At 40.8% G+C, this 24,449-nt stretch overlaps 1 protein-coding gene across 1 annotated transcript in view; it reads right to left on the reverse strand.

Moving 5' to 3' along the window:
- The window catches only part of LOC122878467 (calsyntenin-2-like), a 247,021-nt gene that overhangs the window by 22,847 nt on the left and 199,725 nt on the right, over positions 1-24,449 (reverse strand). Inside the window, exons 9-11 of the mRNA XM_044201270.1 lie at positions 12,645-12,807; positions 4,654-4,820; positions 1,727-1,875 (exon numbers count right to left, since the gene is read on the reverse strand). Of these exons, the coding sequence (XP_044057205.1) occupies positions 1,727-1,875; positions 4,654-4,820; positions 12,645-12,807 (479 nt within the window). The remainder of the gene's footprint in view (positions 1-1,726; positions 1,876-4,653; positions 4,821-12,644; positions 12,808-24,449) is intronic.

Consider the following 24,449-nt stretch of genomic DNA (forward strand, 5'->3'; position numbering starts at 1 on the left):
CACTGCATCGGAAATAACTCCCTTGTTTGCTCATTCAGTTTTTCCTGTATAGTATATACTTAATAGTTTATAGGTAACAGTAAATTGAGTATCATCACAGACAGGTGAAGTATCACACGACTGCAATTTTCACATCTATTAAATGGGACACGCTGCGATTTTGAGGGCAGGATATAGAGCAGATAATTCACACTTAGATTTCAGAGGTAAACAAATGGTGGAGGGTAAATATTGTGCACTAGGTAGCAAATAGGGAGTGATTTCGGACACACCACACAATTTATTTTCTTTGAAAGCCCCAACACACCCATCATCCACCCACACATTTATGTTGGCAGTTTACAAAAAGATAAAACTACAAAGTCTGTGTGTAGATATATTTTCATTGTAGCACATTTATGTACTTAATCTCTAAACCACTCTCCATGAGAAAAATTGAATAAGTTTGTTCCAAAGAAGAAATATGACAGGGGAGCCCACAAGGGTTGTTGTTAAGATTAGAGCTGTTTGCTTAATTATTTTCTTGATGCCTGCAGTAACTGCAGTTATTAGGTGTCAGCAAAAAACAAGTTTAATTGCAGCGTCAGGAAATATTTAACATCTCTGTTTATTTGTGAGGAGTGATACTGTCTGTAGGAGTTGCAGCAGTTGCTGACGTGTTATGGCAGGATGCCACGTTTCAGGCTCTCTGCGTAACTAACTTGGTTGAGGAGAAATGTTTCCACTGGTGTCTGTTCTGGATGTGAGTATAAAAAAACCCAGGAAGCTAAAATACACCTTATAAATGGGTCTCTACACGTGTTTTTGAATGGACACCCTCTCTACACTAGCCACACATATCCACAAATAGTGTTTCACGCTGTTTCCATCTCTCACACACACACGCATACACACTCAGGCATGCACACAGCTATGGCAACTAGCAGACCAGTCAGCAGTCTGCGAGAAAAACTTCGTTTAAACAACATTTAGCGATGACGTAGGCTTAGCCGTCACTGGCATAATGTATTCCTTGATAATCGGTGTGCCTCATCACCAGCAGCCTGTGCAGCACGCACACACACACACATATACACACACACAGACTTCTGCTGTGTTAGTTGATGTTCTGGGGCCCACTGCCGTGCATCGAACCCACAGGAGGGCGGGGAATGAACCTCCAGGGCTGTGCTACAGGGGTCTACATATATTTAAAACAATCATGAATTTTAATGGTAACCCGCCGAGGGAGGCTGCCTTACCAGCCAGCATCTTTCTCTCTCTCTCTCTCGCTCTCTCACTCTCCCTCTTTTTTCACTCTCTCTCTTTTTATATCTCTCTTTCTCTCATTCCTCTGGCAAAACCCATGCAGAATTATTAATACATGACATGAAAATGTAAAAACTGGCCCCCGGTGGCGACAGCAAACAGAAAATGGTGTATTAAAGGAAAGGGAAAGTGACAGCAGAGGAAAGGAGAAACAGAGAGAGAGGAGTGAGAGAAGGAGGGGTTGGGATCTGTGTGTGAGAAGGGAATTATGTATCAGTCAGGCTGTGATATCTGCTGTGTTGTCTTAACACTTAACAGAAGTGTCGAGGTGGGTTAACGCTCCTCATATCTGAGAGAGGAGGTACAGAGAAACAGAGACAACAGAAGAGCACTAAAGGAAACAAATGTAGGAATGTAAAACATTTAAAAAGACAACTGTAAGAACAAGAGGAAGGAAGAAGAAAATAATTGTACGTACTGGACGACAGTGGAGATGTGCAGACGTCGGATGCCTGGTGTGGGAAACTGGCGAGAGTTTATGTAGGAAACTTTCCTCACAGCAGCGTTCATGTTTTCCAAGTCCTCTCCCTCCATTACCAAGATAGACTGGGCTGGGTTAAAGTGGAACTACGGAAAGAGAAAACAGAGATGTTAGATGGATAGAGAACTGAAACAGTTAATGATAAAATGTTAACAGGAACAGAGCCAATTAATGCACTCAATCAGCTCTATTTGAGATTCTGTAGATTTTGTCTGGTGTCTGGTATGGACACTATCTGTGCATACAAGAAATGACAAGGTGAAAGAAAGACTAACTCCTAGACCGTAGAGGGTATGGACAGATGAACCTGCTTGGGGGCCCTGGTGCAAGAATGCTGCCTCTCATATTATCACCTTGTAAAGTTGATATGGTGAACATGTTATCAAGGAATTTAGTAGACACAGAGCAACATTAGTATTCATTTGGAGTCATGTTTCTGGCCACTTGGTGAATATACACTCAGTTGCCAGTTTATTAGGTACAGGTAGTTAAAACTAATGCAGTCTTCATGTGTTATACTGACAAGTGATTCTATTATTTTGTCCACCAAATTTACATCAATGAGGGTAGGCTAAATAATAGTACCACAAACGGAACATTACAACCTCCATGAAGGGAGGATTTATTTATTAAGGCCCTTTTCATATCAGTTGAAATGCGACTTACTGGTAAATACTCCTAAACACAATTTGCAATAAATTAAACAAAAAACAGTGGACATAGCAAGTCTGAAGCTTTTTAGGACTCAGGACAGTTGAACGTTTTACCCTCTAATACCTTTAAACTTTCCAAAACTACCATCTGTTAACTTGACCTTGTGGCCCGATCCAGCTTTAATGTAGCTTTAACACCTACATTTCATTTCGACAAGAGGTAAAGACAAAAGGATTTATTTATTTTGGCTGTGTAAATGTAATTGGTTAAAATGTCCATACCATTCCAAAGCGTGCAGTAGTGACTTTAAATTTTCCTACCTTTCAGGCAGCCATTGATTTCTAATCATTTCACTACACAGTGGTGAACATCAGCTTGCAGAGACTTAAAACTTGCTTGAATTTAGGTAATCCATCAAAGTGAATGTCATGTTTGTTCTGCATTACCATGCAACAGCAATGTCACTTTGACCAAAAAAAGCAGATCTGATGTTCACTGTGATGGATCACCTTGCAAATGGATTTATACACTCCAGAGAAATCAATGGAAACCAGTGGCTGTCTAGAAGACAGGGTGGAAAATAGTAGTATAACCGTAATATGAATATATGTATGTGTTTTGTAGTTAATGGACTAAAACATGAAAAGAACACTGGTGTGGCCCTTTAAAGGGGCTAGAAAAGAGTCAGGGGACAGTTTGACAGAGGTGTGTGTTCTCTTGCAGGGTTTGATGGTAGGGATTTGAGGCCCTTCTTGCCTTAAAGAGGGTTTTGTGTTCTCCTGCTAAAGTGCTCTCCCATTTCCTAAAACTGGCTCTCAGCAGCAGGGTGACAGTACTTCAGCACTCCATGGGGCTCTCCATGCACTCCCTCTCCCATGTCATTTTCCCCTTCACACCTTCCCTTCTCTTGCAGTCTCCTCTCATCTTCTGTTCTCTGACTTGCTGTCTACTTGCCTCTACCTCCCTCCGTCTCTCCTTCCCTCGCTGTTATTCTCCTCTGACTGTGCTGTGCCAGCCCTCCACCTGCTTGGCTAAATGCTGTCCTTAAGCCTCCCGTGAACGTATGGGAGCCAGACGACTGTGTGGCTAAGAAGAAAATGAAATAGCTCTCATTCGATAAACTACACTGGCCCTAGAGAGGTTGAGCTCCTCTCCTCTTCTTTCCTCATCCCGCTCTGTCTTCTCAAAAGGCTGGCAATGTTCTCTTTGCTGTACCACAGCACAAGGAGCTCTATGGAAAGAGCAGCAGGAGTAAGGGAGAGAAGAAGACTGAAGAGAGAAAGATAGAAAAAGAGTTAAGGGAGCTAAGGGACAGCGGGTGGGTTGGTAGGAAGGTGGGCGGCTTTGAATCTACACAAACCCCTATCCATCTTGTCTGCCCTCTATCTTCCACAGTGCAGGGAGATGGATTAGCTGTGGTGGTGTAATGGGGGTTGGGGGGTAGCTGAGGAGTTTTAAGGAAGCCAACTTGTGATTTAGCTGTAGTGATTTAAAGAAATAGTGTTTTTCAACTGGGATCAAAATGTATGTTTTTGTGTATGTGCACACACCAGATGAGTATCTATGTTGAATGTATACTCATTATAGTCAGGACGGTTGTTAGAAAGGCAATTTCTGCTGCTACCAGGAACTGAATTTAAAGAAATTGTTTTTTTGGGGGGAAAGCTTTCTTGCCGAGAGTTAGATGAGAAGATTGATACCATTCTCTTGCCAGGGCAGTAATTATGAAGCTATGGCCAGCAGCTGGTTAGCTTAGCCTAGAATAAAGGAGCCTATTTCTGTTAGAATATGGTGAAAATACGGTTCATTTCTACTTTGAGTAGAAGAGATACTTTCGGAAGGGCATACAGAAAATTGCCAACTGTGAAGTCCAGCTGTTTTAATTACAAGGACAATGTTTTGAAGGTTGAAGTAGTAGTTATATTCTAAGAGAGACTTGTAGCACAAAGAATTCTGGATCATGAAAAATAAATGAGCCTTGTGTGTCTGTGGATACTGTATGTGTATGAGAACATCGCTGCTGTCTCTTTAAGTGTCCATCTTCTTCAGTGTGAACTGATCTGATCTGTATCATTGTAAATTTGAGTTAGGTTTGCCCAATGGCTGAATCCACTATTTAGGTTAACTGAAGTCAGGCTTGTCACTGCAAGTCCAGTCTAAGTCTCCTTTCTGGAATACACCTGTGTTACTGTGTGTGTGTGTAAGAATACCTTTATGCTCTTATCCAGACTCTCAAGGGAGTTGATGTCCAGTCCCTCTTTGCAGGCTTGCAGACAGGAAATGACTTTCTGACTCTCAATCTTCCCTGGTCGGATGGTCAGTCCAGATAGGCTGCCCCGGAAGTACTGAGTGAACCGCGGCTTGGTCACCTCCCCACCTACACACACAACCATACACATACATACAGTAAAATAGTTCATAAAATGCCTAAATGGAATTTGAAGTACAAGATTGTTTGAGGTTTAAGGTGACACCATTGGTTATATGCAGTATTTGCTTTGGTGTTTTTGTACCTAGTTTTTAAATGCACAAGAACAAAACCTTCTAGAAGTAATTAGAAGATCTACCAGAACAAATGCAGTGCTCCTCTACCCATTCTATATAAGCATTACAATGGGTCACAAAAACCTCAAAGTAGTAGTAGATATTCAATATGTGGGTTAGGGGCAATCTACAGTAATCACCATGGTGTTTGTCTCTACTGGTATGTGGCACATAGAATTCCCTTACACATTACAAGATCATTAAACTAACAGTGAACTTGTTCTTGACCTTGTATGGCTATAATTGGCCTTAAGATTCATGTTTTGTGCCTCCATTCTGTGACTATGCGACAGGGTGCTGCTGTAAATGTGCAAGTGTCACACAGCCAGCCCCATCCAGGCTAAATAAAGGTAAGAAAAAAGTCAACACATTTAAAGTATGTCCTCTGAACTCCGTAAAGGCCAATACCAGAAAGAGGAGTCTCCAAACCACTCATTAGCTGAAAGGTTACTAGCTCTGGGTATTAAAACTTCCCCTTTCATTTCCTTCCTTTTATTTATTTCCTCACTTCCTCTTCCCTTCTCTCTGATTTTCTCCAATTTTGGCAGTAATCCATCAAAGCACTAAAGTTATAGAACAGTCCCTTGATCTAATAACATTTGTTATCAAAAAATCTAAAATTGTTACATACATCAAAAACATTTGGAGGATGAATTGAAGCAATGACTGATGACCAAAGATATTGCTAAGGTGAATCTCTTCTATCTATCTAGCCTCTCAGCACACAATTGTTGGAGGCAGACAGCAAACAGTGGCTTTTTATATTATTTTCATACTTATTTTTTACTGTTGGGAATATGTGTACAGTAGTCATTATCTAAAAGCCAACAATTTGACCTAATCTTCCATAGTGTGAGTGCCAGTTTCTTTGTATTCAATCGCTGAGCTTATTATCCTGTGTATGCTTGTCTGTTTACCATGTATTAAAACAAGCTACTACTTGCTAGACTACTGTAGCCTACTCTCGAGCAACTGTGTGTTGGAATAGCACTTCACAAGTATACGACACATGAGGGAAGTGGCCCAATCATCGACTCTCTTCATCCTCGCTGTTGTAAACAGCAATCACCAGCATGGAAGGGAGAGCAGCAGCACTCGACAACTCAGATGTCAATGCATTTAGGACCTTTGCATTGCAGCTACATTCTCTATAGGTTGGTAAATCAGCTGGGATGGAAGAACATAGCACCTTTCTTGACCTTTGTACCAGTCTTGAGTATGACATTGATTTGGAAAATGCAACAGTAGGTCTTGGGATCTAGTTGTGTGTTGAGTGGCCTCCCAGATATAACAAATTCATTTTCAATTCATTTGGCCAAGTATCCCTTTACTGCCAAGCAACTTGGTCTGGCAGAAAACATGCATATGGGGAACAGGCTGTAGAAATGATTCTACCTCCAAAGACTCCCTGAACAACTTAGTAGTGGGTGGGCACTTCAGTACCTGTGGGTAACAGATGTGGTGGAGGCCAAAACAGTGACAGAGAAAATTGTTCGCAAGTTCACATCATGCATCAACTCTGTCAGGAGTAAGACAGAAGTGTTTCACCATTCATGCTTTACCTTATCTGGAGATCTGAATGAGGAGATGTCACTTTGGGATAGAGGCCTTACAAAGGTATTAGCTTGCATGCAAAAGAGGCTATAAGAGGCTGCGTAATCAGAGACAATACTGACTGTCGCAAGAGTGTAATCCTGAAATCCCCCTGGCCATGTTTTGCCTATACCAGCCACAGTTTGTCTCAATATGTGTCGATTGCTTTTATCCTTATTAAATCACCATCAGCTGGAGAAGACAAAAGATAGTTTGGAGATAATAGGTGTAAATGTATGGCTATGCACCAGACCTCCTCTTACAACTTTGATAATAGCACCTTTCTAGCAAAACCTTTAGACCTTTATGAGATTAAACCGTCAAGCTTTAACTTTGGCGCTTATGCCATACCAAGGCATTGTCCAAGGATGTGGACAAGATCTGAGGGACACTTTCAATGCCCAGTGCTCAACTAGATTTGCTGCTTGGCAAGGCTTGCTTGTCAGTTACTACAGCAAATCTAGTTCACTTCCAATCCACCCAGTGCCATCCATTTTAATGGTTACTGGAAGAGATAAATTTTGTCTTTGAACCAGGTAATGGTGACTGAAGAAGTGCTATATTTTACAGTAACTGGAGTTGGGGGAATCCTCAATTCAAAATCCCTTGGCTACACTTCATCAGATATTGCCAAGCATGATCCAAGTTCCCCTAATGAGTAAGTAAGTGATGTATCCAGGGTCTGAAAAGCTCAGTCAGTGCAGGTGGAGACACAGCTGACCACTACTGGAAACACTTTATCATGCCCTACTTTCCTGGTGTAAAAACATGCGAGAAATGGACTGCAGCAACAGCAGACATTCAAGTTAGAATCCCTTCATCCCTTCGATTGCTAAACTGCAGCTACATTGTGCACCATGGCCATTTGGATAGAGCTCCCTTATTGCCCCTGAAGCAGACAACAGAGTTCTACTGGTTGTGTGATCTACCCATATTAACCCACTGGTTTGTCATCTGCCTGCCTGGCTTCCCAGACTAGAGACTGATGAAGCCTTTTTTTTGACTGGGCAGATGGAAATATGGGGGCAGTTATAAAAATTCTCACACCTGTGCCTTTCTGTCATCACTTTATCTTTGTTGCTCACTCACTGTTTTCCTCTTCCATGAATTTAGGTCTAGCTCCTCAGCACGCTTATGCGGCACTGTATGCCCTCATGCACCTGCTCCCAAATTACTGTGAGAGTTTTGGAGAAGCAAGCAAGAAATAGACTTTTTGATGTTCTTTTCATATTTAGTTTTCTGTCTTGCCAACAATTGACCATTCACTAAACCCCTCTCCCAAACCTGTCCTGTCAAGCTTTGGACAGCTGCCATTTTAGTCGCTTTTTAGCCATTCTAAAACCAAAAACATAAGAGCAAAAGTGTTAGGTTAGGCAGTGTAATTATCCACTCTAACGTAAGCTGCAAGCATTAGCATGTCTGGCTAACTACCATGCTACCTACAGTAGTACCTTAGCTTTACTTCCAAGGCCAATTAACTAACTACATAAGTCTGTGAGGTTACAGGTTACATAAAAGAAAACTCTGTTCATTATTAGCACATCCCATGTGTGGTATACTAGGACTAAGTATCTTTAACCAAGATCAGGTCACTCCTCTCATCTGCAGATCTAGAAAAGGTCATCCATGCTTTCATCTCCACCAGACTTGAATATTGCACCTCACTTTATTCTGGTATCAGCAGGCGAAACATCCAAAGACTGCTGCCAGGCTTTCAACATGTTCTAAAAGAAGCAACCACATCACACCAATCCTTATTGCCCTTCACTGGTTACCTGCAAGTTTTAGAATTGATTTTAAAATTTTACTGCTTATTTTTAAAGCCTTGAATGGTGAGGCTCCTCTGCCTATATCTGTGATCTGCTATGAGCCTGATCGCTGCTTGAGATCCTCCGGCAGGGCTCTATTAATGGTTCCAAAATCTCGACATCTGTCACTAAAGGTGGCCCCTCAGCTGTGGAACTCAGTAGCTCAGGCAGAGAAACTCAGTTACCACTTTTAAATCTCTTCTTAAAACACCCTTTTATCTTATGGCTTTTTCTTAACTGATGGTATTTATTGCAATTATTAAAATTATTTAATCTTGTTTTATATCTCATGTTTTGGATTTTATTTACTTTTATTATGTGTTTTTATTGTAAAGCACTTTGTAACTTTGCTTTGAAAGGTGCTATATAAATAAAGGTATAATTATTATTACCTCTACCCTGCAAAGAACAATGCTAGGTTTTTGTTTCCTTGTTTTCTACAGGGATCATTAGCTGGTGAGGATGCTGACTTTTTGACTGGGACATGCATTAGCCTCAGTCTTTCAGCACAATATGTATGTAACCATCAACTGAATATTTAAGACTCCTTTTATAGGATTCTTGTTTTACAATTAGTCAGCTGGAAACATTAAAAAGTCAGCTGGAGACAGCATTTTTAACCAACTCATGGAGCTAATGTTAGTTTCGCTAGCTAGCTACAGCTGATAAAATCTGCCAGTTACAGTTGCTTTTTTAGCCTGCAATTTAAAATTGACTGTCGCCAGCTAGAAATGAGAAGCTTTTGTTTTTCTATGTCTAGCAATCAAGGACCCATTGTTTCGAAAAGTATTAAGAATTTCAAGTGGTAAATCTGCTACTGCTCTAACTGCAAACTGAATAATTTATGTACTGTGCCAGAATGGCAGCATTGACAGGTGAATAAACAGTCAGTTCCAGGCACTGTAAAAATCAGGTACCTGACCTACATTCATCCTATGGTTATGGTTTATGTTGCTTATTCTGTATATCAGTAAATACTTGTATTCACTCTTTGCGTGGTATGGCAGGCCCACATTGATCTTGTCAGCAATCTGCTCTTCACTGGAATGTTGGTTATCCAACTGGTTTCAGTTCAGTACAATAACCACAGCTGCTTTGCATATTTAAAGCCATCTCCTGCTTAAGTGCTTGCTGGTGCCCTGCCAGGTACCAGTGGGGAGTCTATCTTATAAAACCACAAGATCACATTTGGATTCACGCATACCAAACTATGCCAAACCCATTCTTTCCTCTTTCTTTATGCTCCACCTGCTCTCCCTTCTTAACTCAGTTACTATCTTCTTCCCTTTTTCCTGCCCTCTCACTAGATCCACTCTGTCCCACCCTGACAGATGTTATCAATTTAGAACGTGGCCAGAGAAGCCATTAAGGGTCCCAAACAGAGGGTAAAAAAAGAGACACAGAGGAGAGGGGATTACCAAGACGCTGTAGAGCAGGAATGATATGGGTGATAAAACGGATGATCATTCCACTTTACAGACGCTGGTTTTTACGTGGTGTCAGCTCTCTTTGCCCGCTCTGTGCAGCCCTCCTTGCTCTATAGATCTTCACTCTCCATTTTACTCAGCTTTATTTGCGTCATTTCCAAAAGAGCAACAGATGAGACTGGAGAAGCATGGGTCAGCTGGAAATAGCATCATTACTAAAGTGTAAGTGCTTACAGTGTGATTCATAGCACGTATACCTGTATCAGTGCCTGTGTGCCTGTATTTATTCATTATACTGTATATACACAGATATTTATGTTTCAATTTGTGCATGTGTGTGTAATCATCAATACTTCTTCCTGCATGCTTGCTGCTGTGATGAGGGAAACCAGGGAGGCAGAGCAGCAGTGTGTGATTACACAGTCGAGGTAAACGATGAGAGAGCTGCTCTTCGCTTCCTGACTCTTCCACAGTTCTGAACATGAACACACTCCGCCAGGTCAGAGGGTAAATATAGGCTGGGAAAACCGCACGGCCAGCACTTACTCTCAGAGGTGAAGGAAGAAGGATGGATGGGGGCAACCCTTCTATTAGAAAATAGGAGAGAATGAAAATGTACAAATGCACGCTTTACAGCTGTATATTTCACTGCTTTGTTGCCGGGCGTCACACTAACAAGTATATCTCATGCATGTTAATGAGCAATGCAATCTAGTCTATCTGTAGTGTTAACAATATGTTTTGTCCACAAACAGGTATCTGCAGGTTAATTTTGAAGGACCATACATGCCGACTGTATGTATGCACTACTGTCACCTACTGTCACCTACTGTCTCCTACTGTCTCCTACTGTGCGTGTCCGTTTTTGAGTATATCAGGGCCTTTGTACTTTCCGCGAAGTTGCAAGTGTCCTGTGATATAGGACATAATGTTGTTGTATAAAAAAGGCTATACATTGCTTATATAGATCAGGCGATCTCTTTCTTAACAGTTCACGGTTAGCAGATGGATTTTATTGTAGTTTAGCTTTTGAATATATGCTAAAACACACATCTACTCTCACGCAGTCCTGTAGTTGGTCTGCTCTGCTTTCACACCAAAAGCGAGACCAGAGTCGTCTTGGAAGAAACTTGGAGACTGCACCAGAGTGTGATTGGCAGCTTTCACACCAGTCTAAATGAACCAAAGGAAATGGTCCAGTGTACCAGTGTACATTCGAACCAAACTAAACACGTTAGGTGTGAAAGCACCTTCATAGACACAGGTAGAGGATGAAACTTTACCCTTACGGTTATGCAGAGGCAGAAAGTCATTGTCATTCCCTCTCAATCAACAGCTGCAATACGTTACAATCAGACTATATTGATCATTTTGGACAGACACTGTCAAGAGTCCATACTTTGTACTGATATTCAATCTCTTAATTTGAACAAAAAAATTAGAAAATTATTTTTATCAGGGTTTAAATAGCCTCTGAAGAAGTATTTATTGTAGATCATCTTTAGAAACTAAAACTGCCCTACTAATAAAAACTGATTCATGTGTGTTAGCAGTCCCTAATGGCAGTTTGAGGCAGGTTTCATTACAGATTTTACAGACTGAAACCCTAAAACCTTGCCACACCACACTAGAATGGTTTCTTTGGATAAATATTTGAAAAATGATAATTCTAAATTATATTAATTTGCTGTGGTCAGGACAGAATTTATTTTTATTAGACAATGCTGACTGACCAGTTAAATGTTATGAACCATGAAATGATATTATGAAATTTAATTAAATATTGCAAAATGTCACTGGTGCCTGCAGCCATACTGTTTTGAGCTGACAGAGCTTTTTTATTTACTCTGCCATCCATTTGCACACTGTATCATGTTGTTATGTCTGAACTCTAAAATCATCATTTGACAACATCTTTGTAATGCCATTCAGCAGTGCAACAGAAAGCAGAGATAAATCCACTACTGCTTTTCTGCAAATGTTGAATTTCTTCACTACCACTGCACTAAAAACACATTCAGAGCTGAAGCTTCAGGAGCCAGTTAGACAATAAATAAGCCCATCTTTGCAACATGTTTGCAATCAACATGCCAGACACTTAAAGCTCAGTGCTATCAAAAGGCAATCTGTTGTGGCTAATGGCTTATGTTAAGATTTCAGTAACACCTTTACAACTCTTTACTGAGGCTTAGCCCACAACTAGAAAAGCAGAAACAGTCTCTGAACTCCCATTTCCATTCAAGCCCCTTTCAATCCTCCTATAGGCTTGCAGTGTTCAATGAAAGAAATGGGAGTGGAGGAGGAGGAGGAGGAGGAGGAGTGGGGTTAACCACTGCAGATGAAAGCGACACGAGATGACCTGCTCCTGCTCCCGCACAAAAAGATATCTTGACTCTATCTGAGGCTAAGCATCACTGAGCAGTCTCATTTGGGCCATCAAATCAATGGTATGCTGTTCTATGAGAAAAAGTGCCCTTTCTTCTACCCTTGTGCAATTAGTGGCAGCTATCAGTTTAGAGGACAGTTTAATTGCCCGCCTTCATTCAGACTGCTTCAATCATTTGTCAAAGGCAGACTCGGTGCTCCTTTTAATAACATTGTTCATTCAAGGCCAAAGATTCCCTTAGAAATGATATTATTCATTTTCTTTAACGTCTTACATACAGAAGATATATTCAATTGGCAGAATACCCAGCATACCTAATTTTACTGTGACTTTTATATTGAATTCAACTTTTGTTTCAGTTGTGGGCTTTTCACTGTTTCATCATCATCATTATCATCATCATCATCATCATCATCATCATCATCATCATCAACACCACTCACCTTGCCAGCAGGCACCGACTGTGAGCTGCACATCAATCTGTGAGGGGTGGATGGGCCAGTCGTCAGTCACCAGGTAGGGGTCGTAGGTCACTCCGTCCACATAGAGCGTCACCACTGGGAACTCTACATTGATGACGTAGTAATGCCACTCCTTGTCACAGATCTGTCAGAGAGATGAAAAGAGAGTGTGTCATAAATGGATATGTGATCCTCAGTTTACTTGTGCAAGAAAGTCATACATATCCTAAATAATAATTTAAATATTAGGTAACACTTGGCTACTGTAGTGATCCACTTATAAAGAAATAGTTCGACACTTATTCGTCTTTTTCGGCAAGAGTTAGATTGGAAGATTGATACCACTCTCATGTCTGTACGCTTAATATGAAGCTACAGCCAGCAGTCGGTTGGCTTAGCTTAGCATAAAGACTGGGAGAGGGAGAAACAGCTAGCCTGGCTCTGTCCAAAGGTAATAAAATCCGTCTTCCTGGAGTCTTGTCAGGCAACCAGCTGAGACTCCAGGAAGTTACTGCGCCTGGGCAAAAAACAGTGCAGCACATAACCCTTGGTAAAACCACAAATTGTCATTTTTACACTTTGGTTTTTGTACAGATTAAACAAATGAGATATAATGTGTGTTAATTATTGAGCTTTACAGCTGCTCAAAGGATTTTTCTGTTTCCAGTCTTTATGCTAACATTAGATAACCAGCTGTAGCTTCATATTTGTCTTACGAACATGAGAGTGGTTTCAGTCTTCTCATCTAACTTTCGGCAAGAAAGCAAATAAGCGTATTTCCCAAAATGTGAAACTATTCTTTTAAAGGATTATTTATGTATCAAAATAACTCTAAATCTGAAGCTCTACTGGAGGGACGAACAGCATTTATTCCACCACAAGATGTTCGCTCATCTGGTGTTAGATGATGGTGGTGGTGGAGAGCACTGTTGTTAATGTTGCTCTAAAATCTCCCATAGGTGTTCGGTATGGGGCTGGAATGTGGTGACTGTGTGGTCCGTCACGCCCGGGCACTACTGCGGATTCCCTACCGAAGCTTCTCCGCAACGCAGGCAGAACTACAAATGAGTTTCAAGCCTCGCGCACCAATCATTTTTCATTAATAAATTGCTTAAACGCATCTTGTTGATGTTGTGGTCCTTGCTAGAGAACGTAACACTTATGTTTAACATCTTCATGTACAGTATGAACATCAGTAAGAACAACAGCTAAAATGTAAACAGTGCAAGAAGCATGAATCCAGATCACACAGACTACTAGTCACACAAAAGTACCAACCAGGTATTATCTCCCCTGAAAGTCAAACACACACACACCAGCATACTGAAACAGCAGACCCACACTGGACAAATGGCGAGATCGACAGAAGGGCACAAACACACACATATGCACACACACTCCACCATTGGATTGACTCTTTTTTTCCTGGGGATGGCCCCCTCATTCTTTGCTCTGCTATTCCTCTTTTAGTCCCTCTCATTTTATCACAAAACTTTGTTAAAGGTGCACTTGGAAACTTTTTTGGGAAACCATTAGTAGCAATGATAGATGTTTATTATTATTCTGACTTTTAGTGTTACCCAGAATTCAAGCAAAGTGACATTAGTAAATCAAATGTATTGTCCTCTTTATGCCAATGATTGGGGATGGAATGGAATCTATGGTGCAGTATGCTGTCTCATTTAGGAGGGACGTATTTGCTATTACAGCTCCATATTGTGATTTATTGTGAATAAACAGCTGTATTTTTTACATTAATTCTTGGCTTGTGAAGTTTTAAAACAGAATGGTTTTCACTGTGCTTAATGCTTACTGAAATGCATTAGTACATTACCTGTTTAACCTCTTCTGAAAAATGCTTGACTGTGCCACTCTTCAGCATGCTTGACCTTTTACCCTGCCTCGCTGTGCATTTTAATTGATTGCACAAGCCCACTCGTGGTTGTCTGTCTCTCCTTCCTCTTGCTCTGCTTTAGGCTGTGCTTTCCCTCAGCAGTGCCAACACTCATTGGGCCGTGCTTCACCTCTGCCTCTCAGCTCCTCTAATATAACCTGGGACAGCCTTTGAACACTTAGCCCTGGGTAACCTCCCTCTCTAACGAAGAGCACTCTGTAGCCTGCTTATTAACACTGTGCCACCGCAGTAGATGGGAGTTCTAATCAATCCAGTTCAAATTCGCTGCTATTGAGGTGCGAGATACAACATCTGGCCTATTGGTGATCATTCTGCACAGCAGCTAAACACATATGCAGCATGTCGATGTGCTGAGTCGGAGCTCAGAATCAATGGGGGGATAATATGATTGTAGATTTGATGGTGTTGCAGATGCAATTGATACTGATGGGATTGAGTTTGATTAGCTAGTTCGGATGTTAGAACCTGCATAAACACAAGGTAATCCTGCACCTGTGGTTTCTATCAAGTTCTCTAGATATGATTCCATTGTGTCTCCAGGATACATATTAAATACATGTTGGACTTGGCTTGTGCTCTTAATCTTTAATGTGTCCTTTGCATTATCAACTGGACCTTATTTGTTTTTTCAATCCAGTTACATCTCATTACTCAAGTGTAAAACAAGTTGTGTACATTTGCATGCACACACACTAATCCCTCTGACACATGCAGACAGTCCCCTCCCATGCTCCGCTGCTTCTTCCATGTTTTTGCTGTTCAGTATTTCAAAGAGAGCTCGGGCCCATATGGGATCTGAGTGCCTAGTGGGTGACTTCCTCTTGCAAGCTTCAAAGGGGAGATGCTGAGGTGCTCTTGCCCAAGAGGAGGCTGCCTCTGCCGGGATGGGATGTCGGTCGGAGATCTCTCTCAGGGATAGAAGGAGGGAGAGAATTATGTAGCCACACATTCTCATACTACTTTGTAAAGCAGAGGGAGAGCTTGTGACTAGTGTTAGACTGAATTTGAACAGCGATGTGGATACCAGTATGCTTAGTGATAAGCTCCTGGTGGCTGATGGATATTTTGTTCAAACATTTAAAACCATTAAATATTAAAAATAAAAAGCTTTAACGTATTGCCAGGCTGAAAACGGCTTTGAAACAACAATTAGACCATTAACTCTTGACTGTGTAATCAGCACTGTAAGAATACTTTTTCCTTACCAAAAACCGTAAGAAAATAGTAAAAAGTAACAAAATAATTGACTTGACATATATCAGGACACTTTCAGCTTGACCACCTAACAAGCAACAAACAGAAACAGTGCATGTTGACATATTTTGGCTCGAGTACAAGTGGTCTGAAAAGTTTCTTTGACATAAATTAAAGCTGACCATAGTTTCAGTTCTCTAAAGGAGGAACTTAACATTTTATGCCTACATAGTGGTGTATTTTATATGAAATGACAATCCACGCTCCTAGTGCTTTTTAAAACATTTTTAGAGAGTTTTTGATGTCTGTCACTGGTCCTCCTCAAGGAAGAGATGTGCTTCCAATTTGAATACAAGTGAATACACTGTGACTGATGCTGAACACTGGCTTTTCAGCATGCCAGTCAGTGTAGCTGTGGACAGGGACTGCCGAACGGAGGTCAGAGTTGGTGTGAACTGAATGAATGGACAGTAGTGCTTATGTGCTGCTGTCTCATATCCACTGTGAATTTGGGGTAAAGGATATATTTTGGTTTGAGTCTCAGTTTAGGCTAACTAACAGCTAAGTCAGATTGCTAACACTCAATGAGCCCTTGACACAGTTAGTGTGGTAATGAGATATTTATGTAAGGTGGTCTAAAAGTCGCCTTGAAATAATATATTGGCAGTGTCTAATGTTAGTTGTCATTGATGTACTGCTGTGTGTGTGGCTACTGCAAGATATTAGATCTATCTTGTGCACACAAGATACAGATCTTGTGTGAGCAAGATAATAACCTGTGCGTATATCACATTACAAGATCCATATCTTGTGCCCACAAGATTAAAAAATATCATCTTGATTCCCATGTACTCAGTAGCTACATTTCAGGTCCAGCATTGAAACAAAACCCAAAGATTATGAAGAACTTCACTCACCCAAATAAATGATAGTCAAGTTGATAGAAATGATAGAAAACTTTCAGACTACAAGGAAATGTACTCCAGTTGATGGAGATGACACAAAACTTCAGCATCTTATCAGAAAAATGATTAGAGCTTGGGAGAACAGGTGCACTGCTATGCATGGGAAGACACCAGCTGGACACAGATGGAGAAACTTTGTTGTGTGTGTGTTTTCTGTGTGTGTGTGTAGGGGGTGGAATCAGCTAAAACCTCAAGACTGGAAATAACTCAGAGAACCATCCACTATGGCACAAGCTCAAAGCAGAAAAAACAATTACAAAGCCACAGGCCACTGCGAGTGTGTGTACATGTGTATACGGGGGTGTGTGTTTGTGTGAGAGAGAGTGAGACAGCGATTCCACAAGGATACACCACTTGTAATAACACCTACACACAAACAGTCATGCATACATGAATGCACAGACATCAAGTCCAGCACCATTTAGTGTCATCTTCAAAAACTTCAAAGCCAAAGTTAAAGTTTAGGAGAGCAAAGCAAAAAGTTTTGTATTCCCCAATCCCTCCACTTTCCTGTGTCTCTGCCTAATGCAAATTGACAGACGGAAGGAATGAATGAAATAAATAACCACACAAACAAAGGAGAGGGAGCACGTGAAACAAGAGAGAGAACGGAGACATCACACATCAAAGATCCTTCATCATCTCTTGGGGCACTCAATGGCGAGAAGAAAACAAAATTGCTATCTGCCCCTCTCTATCTCACTCTTTTTTTCCTCTCTGCAGTTTATTTGGTCTCTTTTCTTCTTTGCCTGTTTCTCTATTAGAACCTGACTGTGGGAGTTGTTGCCTCAAGTTCTTTGGAGTTGAAAGTCGTTAAGAGATCTGTCACCCAACCCAACCTTCTAACTTCAAACAAGAGATGGAGGAACGAGATAGAAAGGGAGAAGAATGAGGAGAGATGAGGTGATCTGAGATTGGAAGATGGCAGGGCAGAGAGATGACAGTGAGTGAAAGAAGGAGGGTGGAGATGAGAGGGTAGAGGGAAAAACATGATATAAGAAAAGACTTTAAGAAGAAAGTGGGAGAGGAAGAGAAGGAAAAGTGAGGAAGACTTAGAGTTGTAATCTTTATTACACTAAAAGGGGGTGGTGGACGCCGTCCCATCACATTTTGACAACAGCTAACGTTAACTTAGCTGGCCCATTTGCCTGCACAGAGAGCAGCTGTGCATACGCCCCTTGGATCGGGGTGTGGGTTGCCAGGTTGCACCAACAGATGGGTTAAAATTCTATGTAGTGTGTGGATTGTGTGCATATTGTGTTTCCTAGACTATCTGGCAACTTTTGTGACGACATCCAAAACTTGGATCCGTGTTTTCATAATAAAGTTTGAGGGCCATGCAAATTATGGGAGTTTCCCAGGATAAAGAACTAAACGGGAGGGCACTGGGAGATGGCCGTGAAATACGGGAGAAACCCGGGAAAAACGAGAGTGTTGGCAGGTATGCTCTAGCCCCACTGGTTAGCATGTGATTTTTGAGTGAAATGTCTCAACAACTATTGGATTGAGTGCCATGAAATTAGGTAGAGACATTCATGACCCTCTCAGGATGAATTGTAATCACTTTGGTCCTCTGACTGTCCTCTAGCAGCATCATGAGGATGACATGCAGCAAAGGGCCCCTGGAATCGAAATAGTCACAATAGGGTAGAAAGCAACAGCCCAACTATGTTCTATTGCTATGTGCTGTAAGATTTACATCATAAAGGTCCTTCAGGAATCAGTTAAATGTTGAATCTATATCCAGGTTAAGAGGATTGTAAAATAGCCTCTTAGCTACATTCAAGCAATCACTGTAGCTCCTGAGATTAGTAATCTAGTTAGGTATCTTGAATCACCAGCTTTAAGTTGAAGTAACACTGGTTTCATCACAAAAAAAAAACACTGCCTCAAAACTAAACACTAAAATATGCTCATAAGCTTCACCAATAAAGAATTTATTACAGGGTTATTATATTATACAGGTGTACCCAATGAACTGGTACGTCATGTGTGAATGACCTGACAAAGACAGCAAAGATGCCAATAAACATGGGGTTATTCTTAGCATGTAGTGTTGATGTGGGGAACAGGACTGAGGAGAGAGATGGAGGAAAGAAGAAGTAAAAGAGGTGGAGGGAGTTAAGGGGGGAGGAGGGCCTATAGGGCCTGCTGGAGAAAGGATCCACAACAGAGATTGATGAGCATTGGAAACAAGGTGACTTTAAGGAGGGGTGGGGAGGAGGGGCAAGGGAAGAAATGAGAAAGTTACTGTAGAGGCAAAGTAAAAGCAGAGGTGTAAAATGAAGGGATTGGATTGGCTGGAGGGATTGGATGGTAGGGTAACAAATGAACCTGGAAATGATCACATTATGACAAAGGAGAGGTAGATATGTTACATCACTGTAACATTTAAGTCAATTCAATGACTTTAATGTTAGAACTGTTTGTTAGGAGCATCAATGCAATTATGCTAACCCATTCATACAGTAGACCTATACAAAATATAAAATCTACAAAAAGAAGTAAAATTTAACAATGCATAATTTAGCAATGTAGCAGCTCAGTGGTTAGCTGCCACCTCAGAGAAAGGATGTCCTGTTTGGAGTTGTGTGCTCTCCCTTCTTCAATGTTTTGAGTTTTCTCAAGGTGCTCTAGTTTCATTTCTCCCCAAAAGATATGAATAGCAGGAGGTACAAACACTCTTGCCATTGTCCTTGATCATGACACTGGCCTCGAACCAGATTTAAATCGCTCAGAGATGATCAATGATTTTGGTTTATAAAAACATGCACTCTAAAAATGTTGTGCCATAATTATTATCCTGAGCTACACATTTCCACTTTTGTCAATGTTTAGTCCTTTCCAATGTTTCCAAAGCAATGCGCAAAAGGTCAAAGGTCTAAAGCTTTAGACAAACAACACACAGTGTAAAAATGACAATTTGTGGTTTTACGTGGCGTTTATGTGCGGGACTATTTCTTGGCTGGGATCAGTGACTTCCTAGAGACTGTGCTGGTTGCCTGGCAACCTCATGGGGATGTCAACACTCCAGGAAGTCACTACTAGCCAGCTGCTGGCTGTAGCTCCATTTTCAGCTTATAGTTATGAGAGTAGTGTTAATCTTCTCATCTAACTCTAACTGAGCAAGAAAGTGAATAAACACACAATAGCTGTGGGTTCAGATGTTTTCGCTCACGGCAGTCAGATCAGCCATTTGCATGAAGGGGGATGTTGCAAAAGTAAAACGAAATGTAAATTTCTTTCCACCCCACTAGAAGGCATATTTCTTTTCCTCTCCCTCCCTGTCTTGTGTCGAAGTCTGTTCCCCTTTGAATAGTGTAAGTATCCCCTAGATGGATGGTAATGGTACTTCTTTTCACTTACTTCTGACTCACTTCTCACTTTTGAGATAAAACTATTGAAATGTTTATCTGTCACATGCTAAATCTAGAAACTGTAGCACCTACTACAATAACTCAGTAATGTCAGTTACACAGCAACATCTATCTAAAGCTTTGCTAACATTGGCTAGCACTAGCCTTCGTAAGCTACTGGCCATATCAGAATATCAGACCAAGCAGCAATGTAAGTAAGTAAACACATAGCTGTTAGCAGTGACAAGAACTGCAGTGTATAGCAAATGAGGCACTCTGAATTGGGTGAAAGCAGGGCCAAAAACCAGCAAAAATAAACTTGAGTACTCAAGGAATTTTGAGGCCTTAAAATTGAGATATTTTATCTCTTTTGGCATCAGCAGACACTCCATATGCTAACGTGGTTCTGCAAATTGTTTAAAATGAGACATAATATTACAAATGACAAAAACAGCTCAATGAATGTTGGTATCATTAAAGCTAAGGCCCTCATCCAGTCCCATTTGTCTGAACTCGGAAATACTTAGCCTCCAGATTCATTTGCAAAAGTGCTGTTTGCTAACACATAATTATAATAAATCATCGTCAGCTCTGTGTCAACATGGAAACCATTATCATGTCAGTTGTTGTAAGCATCCAAAATTGGGTGTCTGAAAGCCTATAATTACAAAAATAGAAGAAACAATTAAAAGAAAGTGATAGTGGAGTAACAGTTTCTGGTAGATGTGTGTGTGTATTTGTCTGTGTATACAGGATGTGCTGTATGATTGTTTATGTGTGTGTGTGTGTGTGTGTGTGTGTGTGTGTGTGTGTGTGAGTATGGGTAAGTACTTGAAGGTGACTATGAATTACCGGCTGGCAAAAGAGACTAATTAGAGTAGCAATTATACAGCCGCTCCCGGCAGAGACTGGGAGTCAACAGCCAAATGACCTCTCCACAAGCTCATAATGGGCCACACGCACATACACATGCATACATGCACTCATAAACACACACGCACGCTAATATCCACAGGGTTTTTAGGCTGCATGGCAATTTTAGTGAGACTGATCACATTGACTTTCTTACCCTGTTGAGTTTATATAGAGCAACAGAATGGTTAAAGCGTAGAAAAATACTGTGTAATTTGGGGAGCTTCCGGTAGTTCAGTGGTCTAAGATGCGTACAGTACCATGTATACAGTATGTAATGTCCTGGGTTTGAATTGAGCCCTGCTTAATGCTACAGGTCATCTGCCTGTCTATCTTAGCTTGTCTTTGGTCTGTCGAGACCAAAGACCAAAACGATCCATTGTTTCCTTTTGGTTCTGATCCATTTCAGTTTCACACCTATTTATTACAAACAAACAAAAAGTTGTAAATGTGAAACCACATGAACAGACAGGTAACTATTTAACTGGACAGTTTTGGTGACTACAACACTTATACAACACTTACCTGCCCTTATTAATCTTTTCTGGTGATCACGGAACAGTTGGCTATGACCATGATCGTCGCAGCTATTATATGAAGTCCCACCCACTTTTTAAAGTGATTCGTTTAGACCCAAATCAATGAAATTCCATACCACATTTTCACTGCTAACTTGCACCCAGGCAAATTCTCACATAGCACGCACACACACGAGCACGCCGCTAATGTTATCAGAGACTAGTAACTGTAGTAAGCACAGCAGTTTTACAGTCTGCTGAAAAAAGTCAGGAGAGCTGTTGAAGTTATGTGCAGCGCACAATAAAGTTGAACTGAAGTTGCAGTTATTCAACATAACAGATATGTCCAAATACATGTAGTATTGATATCAACGCAAAAACAGTTAATCATAACGGATGAGTCCTCCTCATCCTGCACGCTCCACCCAGGTGCCACCCTTTGCCTAAACCAAACAGCGTATTTCCAGCTGTGAGAACACATCTGACAAGGACAATCTCCTGTTGTGTGCTACATGTGTAAAGGGCAACTCCTAGAGCCATTTTCACATATGAATTCCGGACAATGTTCGAACCTGATTCTTTGGACATTGTCCGTAATTCATATGTGAAATGGATCTAGTTGTTATATTGATGTCTTTTGTGCGGTGGCCGACAAGGGCGAACACACTGCAACTTAAGAAAATGTAAACATGCAAATAGACAAAACACAAGCAAATTAAGAAAACATCTTCATTAATTTGACAACACGTGTCAGCATTTAGAAAACAAGCTTCAAATACAGAAACTTGTACAAAATGACAACTGAAGTGTTTCCAGAGGACGCGAAAATTTTGTGACTTATGATATCATCTGTTCATTGATTTTTTCTGTTCTGTTTTGTCCTGTTTCTCCACTTTGCGCATGCACAGTCTGATCTGCAGCGTGCACCTACCTCGCAGGAGCATGCAGATTCAAAAAAAAAGTTTGTAAAGTCTTTTTGAAACTGAAAATTAAGGTAAATTTGAAGGAATTTGAAATAAAATGTTGGAAAACTACTGTTAATCATAATAACCAGGTGCATCAGTGATGATCAGACTGTATTAATGTTGGAGTGACCAAGTGCACATAAATAGCATTTCCTACAGTCTGCAAAGTTTCCTGCATTAAACCCACCGGAAACTTTTCGTCCTCACATACAAGTTTTTAAGCATGGGAGTTCAGACAGTTATCCTGTGATGCTCTATGAGGAGACAGTAAAGCTCCTTGATTTGACATGCTCAGTTTGTACAGCGACATCTTGTGACCACGGTCGTCGAAGCAGCTTCATTAGTGATTTAATATCTGTAAGATAATTTGGGGATGTCTTTCCAAAACATAGCCTGTCAACTTTTGGTGAAACAGTTCTATTTGTTACAGTCCCTGCAAGATCTTGTGAGGCACATGCAGCAGTCACTTTCAGCGCATTCGCAGAGTAGAGCAGTAGCAGAAGTCAGAAACCCACAACATAAACATGAACGGATGATACACGGACCCGAATTCAATAACTTAATGAGTCACAAACTGTGGCAACAAACTTGACAACAAGTGTGTCCAAGCCGTGTTTGCGGCACGTTTGTGTATTTGGTGGTGTTGTGTGTTTTTGCAGTACGTTTCTGTATTTGCAGCGTGTTTTCTAAATGCTGCACGTGTTGTCAAATTAAAGAAGAGTTTTTGTCTATTTGCACGTTTTCTTAAGCTACAGTGCATTTGCCCTTGCCTTTGTCGGCCACCGTTCTATTGTCATGAAATGTTGCTGAAATGATCCTCAAGTTTAAATAAACAATGAGTGGTTATTATTAAAGATGGCTCTGAATTAGTCATTGAATCAATTTCTGTACTTTCAGCTTTTTAATATCTTCAAATACTGTATTTGATCTCGGGCCAACCATTTCCTCTGGATGAAATTACAATATGTACCCATACTTTTTCTCATGCTAGTATAGCCAGATAAAAGTATCAAACCCCCTGTTAAAAGGCACCAGAATACAGGAAATGACATCTACTCTGGCAACAATGTTCTGGGGGAGACCCCCAGACTCCTCCGCTAGATTATCCCACCCACATTTTACAATGCTTCCTATGTCCATGGTTATGACCATTATATACGACAGGTATGTGTCATTTGTATGAATTATGGCCATAAAACAATAATAACTTTATGGTAAAGAAATCTGTGTCAATTAAAAATTGTTGATGGACAAAGTGGAAACCTGGAAAACATATTTAGGTTGAAGCACAATGAGAAAAAGAAACTCCAGAACTTGCCTGAGAATCACGTCAAGTTCTTTTCAGTAATCCAGTGATAGTTGTCTTTACATCCAAGGGTACATTGCAAACAGGAACTGCTAATAGCTAATTCATACTTTTAATGGTGCCAATTTGTCAAAATTTAAAAAATGGGGCTCCAGATGTAGTCCACAGCGTAACTCACTAATTCCATTGTTGTCTTGATTTTGTCTGAGGGGTTGCTCACAGTGTCAGGCATGTACGCTTTCATGCTCATGTAAGTTGTGCACACACAAACACAGTTTAAGCAGATTTCTAATTCCCTCCAAATGCTTGTCAGGGGCTCAGGAGAGGTGTTGATTTGTGGGACAGCAGCTAATTATCTATCAGAAGTGCTATTGATTACCTTGCATGTTTCTTTTATAATTTCCTATGAATAGAACAAGTCTATCGCAAACCAGGAAAAGAGGGAGGAAACAAAGAAAACAAAAGTGCTAAGCAGATAAGGGGGAAAAAAGGTGAACAAAGAATGTTTAAACCCCAGTAGGACAACATTTTCAGACTGCCATAAAATCTAATAGAAAACAAAATATATTGACCATGCACTTACTGCAGAATGGGTGGATGTCTGCTCTAAGTCAAATGGGCAGCCACAATACCCCCCCCCTTATGGTTAAACATCG

The sequence above is a fragment of the Siniperca chuatsi genome, linkage group LG7, assembly GCF_020085105.1.
Source record: "Siniperca chuatsi isolate FFG_IHB_CAS linkage group LG7, ASM2008510v1, whole genome shotgun sequence".
In the NCBI taxonomy this organism is placed as follows: Eukaryota; Metazoa; Chordata; class Actinopteri; order Centrarchiformes; family Sinipercidae; genus Siniperca; species Siniperca chuatsi.